Raw genomic sequence first — 7900 nt, 5'->3', positions numbered from 1 at the left:
AATTAAACGAAATAAACATTTGAAATATGAGTTTGTATGTAATGTATGAATATAATATACAAGTTTCACTTTTTAAATGGAATTACTGAAATCAATCTACTTTTTCATGATATTCTAATTTTATGACCAGCACCTGTATATATTGCTGCACTAAAATGCAGCGGATCTCATTTGTGAAAGTTCAGTTAAATGTCACTTCGAAATAAAACTTGAAAAAAGTAAGAAATGAGATTATTTTTTCATATTTTCAGAGAATAACTGACAACGTACGTAACTGTGGTATATCGTGATATATATCGTTATCGAGATATAAAATTATCCATATCGTGATATAGAATTTTTTCCATATCGCCCAGCACAAATTTCTCCTATATATTTCAGTTTCTCTGTTTTGGATAAACAATAACAGTTTTATAAACACATCGCAGCCCTCTGAACTGAATTCAGATCGTAAGGTTCCTAAAGATTCTCACCACTGCTAAAGAATTCGCACCAAATTTGGGTGTGATTTTTATTTTCCTGCTTTGTGTTCTGAACCTGCAGCATCCTCAGTGAAAACATCATTATTTCTAACAGTTTTTAACCAACTTTGTCGTCATCCAAACTGGATCTTATAGAGGCAGCGTAACTTACCACAGGGATATGAAGCTTGCTGAGAGGCTTGCCATCCAGCAGATAAGAACCGGTGTAGGTCACATACTCAGCGTAACACTGTGGGGCCTGCGGGGTAATGTAGCACAGGATCTTCCTCTTCTCCTCGATCTTCTTCCTGATCTGCAGGTACTCAAAGTAAGGGTTGGACCGGTCGCTGTGGTAAGGCTCGATCTCATCCAGCTTGATGGCATTGACAACTACAGCTAAGGTCTGTTGAATCATTTCCCTGGTCTGCTGCATGGCCGTGTTCACAAGCTGGACCTGGACTTGCTGCCCAGCTGTGCGGTGAAATTTCCTCTTGCGCGGGTGCTGGGTCGAGTCCTCTTCATCCACAGACAGGGGACGACCTTTAGTTGTCTTACTGAGAACCGCTGATGCAGACAGAGAAGACAGTACATTCGTTGCTGGGGGTGCAGTAGTGGAAACGCTCAGCCCGGAGTCTTTTTCTTTCTTCAGAGATGAAAAGGAAGACACTGAAGTGGGCGTCGGGGTTCTCGTTGGAACCGGGTTAATGCTCACCACTGGATTGTTCATCACAGTGGTGGCAGCCGTTGATGAGGTTATGATGCAGGAGGTAGGAGGGACAGCAGAGGGATTGTTCTTGGCGCGATTGCGAGTAATCCTTTGAGGAATTTCCTCCACCTTCTTGGGGACATCTACAGTGGTGGGTACAGTTGTTGGCAGAATTGGCGTTAGCTTGGATGGGGGTTCCTGAGTATCTGGAAGTTCCACTGTGCTGGAGAGAGTAACTGCCACGGAGAGATGAGGAAGAGGACTGCACGACACAGATTCTGTTATAGCATCAGGCGTCTCCTTGTGCCTCACCTCTGGTTTTGCAGCAGACAGCGAGTCCAGCGGTACCTGCATTGACTCAGTGAAGGAATGGAGCTGGTCTATGTGATGTTGACTGGCGTCTGGTTTCACAGGTGAATACAGAATGTTAGGGTCTGGCTCGTCGTGTATTTCATACGGTGACGGCCTATCTAAAATGCTGCTGTGTTGTGGGTTGAGAGACAAACAGCTGTTGGTGGGCACACTTTGAAGGTCAAGATGCAACTCTGGCTGTAAGGTGGTATGTGGTGACGGAACAACAAAGTCTTGTCCAGTAGATTCTTCTAAACCGAGGTCTCCAGCAGGGCATGGAGTCTTTGTCAGGCTTGGTAGGTCTACTTCTATGATGTCTGGCTTATCTCTGCCAATGGTGTGTCTAATGTGGGTTGACACGGTCTTGCTGTGGTCAGCTAGTTCAGAATCTCGAGGCTCGGCTTCTTCTGACTTGTCTGGTGATGGTAGATCAGGTAAAGAAAATGGCCCCAGGTCATCTAGTTCATCTGCATCGGTGGAGAACTGATCTGCCCAGGGAACCACAGGAACAGGGCCCACAGTTGGGGCAATGTGATCAATAGGGGTAGTGTTGAAGCTGTGCGTGTTCATTCTGCTGTCAGGCTCTACACAATCTGTATCCATCTGGTGGCTATTCTCTATGACAGGTTTGCTGCAGTCATGGAAGACAGAGTCCAGCCTATTAGAGGACGCCGAGGTATTTAAATATACAGGTTGCTCATCCATAGTTGTCTCAGGCCTCTCAGGAGAAAGAATATCCGCCACAGCCTCTTTCTGCTCATCAGAGTCCTCCATGTCCTCTTTCTGCCACCTATTCCAGTTGTCGTAGGAGACAGGTGGATGTACAGACAGGGGCTGCATTTCATTGTCAGAGTGCGAGTAAGGACTGGTTATTTTAGAGACTGCAGCCTCAATCTCCCCATGCGCAGCTTTAAGGTCCATATCAGTGTTCCAACCCATGTTGTCATTGAAACAACTGTCCACATGGTTCAGGGCAGTGTGTGCCGGAGACAGCTGGTGAACCTCTGGTTCCTGCTGATTTGGAGACTCCGGAGGCCAGCTCTTCCTTAGTGGATCCTCAACTGAAGGGGAGAAAGAACACAAAATTCTTATTTGTTCTGGCTCTTCCACTGCACAGCAACCTTCGTCAGTCCTCTCATCCATATCAGCTTCCTCCTCCTCTTCCTCCTCCTCCTCCTCTTCTTCTTCATCCTCCTCTTCTTGCTCCTGTTCTTCTGTGACACAGGGCAGATCTGGCAGATTTGGCTCACTGTGGTTTGGCTCTGAGATGTCATCAATATCCAGAGGTGGCAAAGCAGCAGGCGCTGGGGTTGGTGGTGCAGCAATGTCAAAGCATGGTTCCTGGGGATCTGGTCTGTGTACTGGTGTCGAAGGTTTGGGCAGAAAACTGTTGTACACACTTTCAGGAAGGTGTTCATGGCCCTCTGCGACACCAAGAGTTGTCGTCATACCATCTGGTGTTAGATGGGGTAGCTCACGGCGAGGAGACAGCATTGGAGAGAAATAGGGTGACACGCACTCCAACCTATTCACGGTTACGGATTTGTCCTCCAAGGGCTGAGAAGATGATGGATCAAAATCAGCTGCTGGATCACTCTGCTGTCGAAAAGACATGTCGGACTCAGCTTTGAACTCCGTCTCTAAAGGTCTGCGGGCATCAGGTGATGCAGAACGGCTGATGAGTGGCAGCTGAAGGTTCTTCGCAGGAGTAGGACAGGTACCCTCCTGGAAACTCTGGGAGTTAGAGTACCTGCTGGGGTAGACACAGACAGAACAAAATTAAAAATAATCCCACACTGAATACAGTACAGTATTCTTAAATTGACCCAAAATGTAACCCAACAGTTTGCTTAGAAGTTTAAAAATCTTACTTTTCAAAGAAAGATGGGGAGCAGGCATTCATTGACATAGTCATGGCCGATGAGTTCTGGCAGTCCAGTCCATCCAGCATAATGTCAGGGTAATCCTCTGGACTGCAAGATGGGGTACGTGGTGTCTGCATTACTTCCTCATAGCTGGGGCAGGAGATGACAGAAGTTGGCGTGGGGACACCAGTTGGTCTGTTTTGATCTGGTCTGGGAGAAGCAGGGAGGTTCTCTTTCATTTGGTGGCCTGCCATCCAGTCCTTTGTGTTTTGACTGTCACTAGGCTGGAACTTCCTCCCTGGAGACATCATTTGAGTTGGGAGGCTCACATCCTTCAGCTTCTTCTCCTTCAGACCAGACTCCAGGCTGTTGGATTTCTTCGATGACAGCTCACTGCGGTTTTTTCGTACCTCCTCTGCAGTCTTGGTTTTATCTTTGAGTTTAGGGTCCCCTGTTTTGGGTCTCAGCCTCTCCATTTGCTTCATCTTTTCTTTTTGTTTCTTTAATTTCACTCCAATTTCCTGATCTTTTTGACTTAACATCTGCCCAAAACTTGTCAACTGACTATCATCATCCACCAACAGTTTTTCGCGTGGACGATTGTCTTTCCGTGTTGTGTCTTTGGACTGAGTGAGCTTTTCATTTTCATCCTTAGCCTTAGATTTACTGTGATCCATTCTGTTGTCTTTGTCCAACGTGTCTCGACTACGGTCTTTTTTCAAATCAAATTTAGGACTTTGCTCTTTTGATCTGTCTTTCAAAACAGAGAACTGGGGGCTATCTTTTAAGCCTGACTTCACATCCTCTCTGGAGTGTTTAAATGATCCAAAGCCATCTATGTATTTATTCTTCTCCTCCTTCAATTTGTCTTTATGTTTCTCCTTTTTCTTTTTGTCTTTCATCCTGTCACTAATGATGCCAGTTGCTTTCTCTTTGTCTTTTTTGGACATCTCCTTTTCAAACTCCAATGTTTTATCATAGTCGTCTTCCCCGTCCCCTTTTCCTCCGAATGGGAACGTGTAAGGGTCCGCCTCAAGAGGCATGGGCTCCTTCTCAAAAGGTAGACTCTCTCTGCGATTGTAGGACTCTCTGTTCTCCCCACGTTTGTCTCCTTTGTCCTTCTTGACTTTTTCTTTCTCCTTGTCGTGGCTCTTCTTGGATGACGATGAGGAGGAATGTCGATGCCTCTCTTTATCTCTGAATCTATCCTGTGGTGTAGTTATGGACAAGGAGTCTCTTCTGTCCTCGGAGATGTCATTAAGGTTGATGGAGTCATAGTAAGTAGCGAGGATTGGCTGATGACCTCTGTCAGTAAAACTATCTGAGGAGATGTCACTGTTCTTGTCGTTGGAGTCATCCTTGTAGTCGTTCATAGCTTCCTCCTCTAGTTTTTCCAAAAGGGACTTTTCATTCTCCCCACTGCCTTTAGAGGGCTTCCTTTCTTTCGAATGGTCCTGCTTGTCTTTATATTTGCCCTTTGTCTTTTCCTCGCTTGTGTCCCTTTTGTCCAGCATCTTTTGCTTATTTTTCTTATCTTGGTTTGAGTCCACTGAGGATCTGTCCTTCCTCTCCTTGTATTTTGAGTCTACTGAATCCTTCTTGTCCTTGTTGTGTTTCTCCAGGGAGCCTTTCCGCTCTTTACCTGTGTCAAATGTCGTCTTATCCTTCTTCTTTTCCTTGTGGTCTTTGTCTTTTGATTTTTCTGTGTTATGTTTAGCCTCTGCGGAAGACTTTCGCATTTTTTCAGAGGGGAAGTGATCCAGCTCATCCTGATCAGGTGTTGAGTCTTTTCTGATGGGGCCTGACCCAAGTACAACACCGCTGTTGTAGCTGTCCTCATCGTCATCACTTTCATCTGTGAATATATCAGCTATTTTGTACCACTTTTTCTCACAGATTTTTTCAGTTTTCTTCTCGTCTTTCTTTACCTCAAGGAAATCTTTTTCCCTCTCAGCATGTTTATCTTGAGAGGCCTTCTCTTTCTTGTCCTTTGTCAATTCTAAGGACATCTTTCGATCTTTGTCTTTGCCATGAGAGTCTTTGTGTTTGTCTTTGGGTCCCTCCTTCTTGTCTTTGGTGCCCCGGTCTTCATCTTTTTCCTTGACAGCTTTCTCAGTGAAGCTTCGCTCGCTCTTCTCATGATCAGCCCCTCGATCTTTTGCTTTTTCTTTATATTTGTCAGCTTTTGTCTTTTCTCGTTTCTCCACTCCCTCGCTTTTCTTTTCTTTCTCCTTTCCAGAATGATTTCTTTCTCTGATATCACAAAGTTTTCCAACAGGATCGATGTCTTTAAAGAAGCTGTCATTGCCATAATCATCTCCGACTGATTCCTGCTTGATTTTTAGATCTTTTCTGTCCTTCACACCTTCGTATGAATCTTTACGGTCTCGACTACTGTCCAAGGAATCCTTGTCTTTTTTGTCTTTGACTGTTTCTGTGGACTCCTTCCGCTTTTTGTCCTTCTCAAGGGAGTGGCTGGAGTTTAGTTTAGTTTTTTCAGACCAGTCCTTTTTCTTTTCATTCGTTTTTTCGGAGGAGTCTTTTTCTTTCTTTTTAGAGCTGGCTTCTTTCTCCAACTTTTTGTCACTGTGCTCTGCTCTCTTGTCCTTAACTTTGTTTTCTTTCCTCCTCGTCTCCTCTTTAACAGTCTCAACAATTAGTTTAACGGTGTTGTTGGATTTATATTCCTTGACTTCTTTGACATGAGAATCCCAGCTGTCGTCTCCACAGATAGAAGAATCAGAGGACATCTCAGAGCCCCACCTGTCACGGTGGTCATCTGATGGACTGAGCTTTGCGTTTTCCAGGCTGAGGAACCGACTGTTAACATCATAACCTTCATGCTCAGGCTCTTCCTTCAGCGTTTTGTCTTTTTTGTATTTCTCCTTCTCCTCCTTAATGTTTTTCTCCTTATCCACTTTAAGATGCTTCTCTTCCTTCTGCTCACCTTTTCTGTCTGCTTTAGAGGAGGACTTTTCCTTGGACTTTTTCTTTTTCTCCTCTTTGTGAGTCTTTTGTTTATCTTCTTTGGCTTTCTCCTTCTCTTTAAAATTTCTCTCCTTGTCAGATTTTACAGACTTGTCCCTCTCCTCTTTATTCATCTTGTCCTTGGTGGCGTCCCTTGCTTTCTTATTTTTCTCTTCTTTTGCTGTTCTGTGCAGATCCTTTCCAGAAGACCAATCCTTATCCTCAGACTTGTTTTTTGAAAGCCTATCATCCTTTTTTGAATGGTCTTTTTCGTGTTTAGATAGTTTGATTTTACTCTCAGATGCAGATTCAGACTCAACAATTAATGACTTTTGCCTTGAATCATCAAAGTCAAAAGAATAGCTCTTGACAAACTTCTCATTCATATCTTGATTGAGCACCAGACTAGGAGCGTTGTCCTTTTCCTTGCTTTTATGCTTGTGCTTTACTTTATGCTTTTTAATCACTTTACCATCTCCGTCAGTTTTAGAGATGGCGCTCTCTTTATAGAGCTCTGAATTTTTCTTGTCTACAGCGTTACTGTGTGCATTGTTGTTCTTCTTTTTGTTCTCCAGCGCTTTTCTCTTAATTTGCTTTACCGACTCAATACTTGAATCAGCAGAAGAGTACTCGGACTCGCTGGAAAGTCTCGTTCTGACTGAATCCGAAAGAGAACTGACATCTGACCACGTAGGAGATGACACCGTCTTCCAGCCATCTGTCCGCCACTGCTTCGGATGCTGTTCTGCTAATGATGGCGCTTGTTTTTGAGAGTTCAGGTTTCCATGTGAGGAAGAGGAGGTTGCATTAAAGCCAGAGGATTCTTTAAGGTTCATTGAAGAGTCCTTTAAATTATTTGAGCCTTTATCATCCTCACTCTCCAGATCTCCACTATCTGAGTCGGATGTACAGAATTTGTCATTGACTTTACCAAACCTGACTTCTTTGCTGACATTATTTTTACTCTCCTTCTTTCGCTTCTTTTTGACTTTATTTTTATCTTTTTGTTGTTTAGAGCTCATGCTGCCAGAGTCTCTAGTCTTGGTATTTGTTTGCTGGGCTTGTTGCCGCGGCGTGGGCGCTGGTGTGAAACACAACGTCCTATCATCCTCGTCTGAACTGTTACTGTCAGAGATGATCCGCCTGACAGTTTTCTTTGGTGTGATTGAGTTGCTTTTGGAATAGGTTTTAACCTCCATCTTGGGTATCGAGATGAAGCTGTTGGTCTTAGTAACAGGGTCCTTTCGGAAGTCCTTTTTCAATAGGTGTTTATCGTCGACAGGAGGGACTCGCTCCTCCTCATCATCCTCATCGAATTCGTATTCATCTTTGACAGGTGTCACAACAGATTTCGGAGGGTCTGCAGGTTTTCCTTTTAACTTCAAACCCTTCTCAAACTCAGAGTCTGTGTTATTGCCATCTACAGAGCTTGAGGGGGCAAATGAGGGTGCATCCTCCTCCTCTGAAGATTCTGTAAAGACACATAACAACAATCAATATACAATTCAACGGTTTATAAAAGCGAGCTTCTAAAGAGTTTCTAAAGCATT

General features: G+C 44.2%; 1 protein-coding gene across 2 annotated transcripts in view; it reads right to left on the bottom strand.

The window, feature by feature from the left end:
* The window catches only part of ankrd11 (ankyrin repeat domain 11), a 116950-nt gene that overhangs the window by 17817 nt on the left and 91233 nt on the right, over positions 1 to 7900 (bottom strand). The window contains exons 9-10 of one of the 2 annotated variants that reach the window (XM_017441811.3): positions 3390 to 7821; positions 634 to 3271 (exon numbers count right to left, since the gene is read on the bottom strand). In XM_017441811.3, coding sequence (XP_017297300.1) covers positions 634 to 3271; positions 3390 to 7821 — 7070 coding nt within the window. The remainder of the gene's footprint in view (positions 1 to 633; positions 3272 to 3389; positions 7822 to 7900) is intronic. The other variant, XM_017441819.3, reaches the window with a different exon arrangement.

The sequence above is a fragment of the Kryptolebias marmoratus genome, linkage group LG15 (assembly GCF_001649575.2).
Source record: "Kryptolebias marmoratus isolate JLee-2015 linkage group LG15, ASM164957v2, whole genome shotgun sequence".
NCBI classification, from domain to species: Eukaryota; Metazoa; Chordata; class Actinopteri; order Cyprinodontiformes; family Rivulidae; genus Kryptolebias; species Kryptolebias marmoratus.
This window is presented reverse-complemented; position numbering and strand designations above follow the sequence as displayed.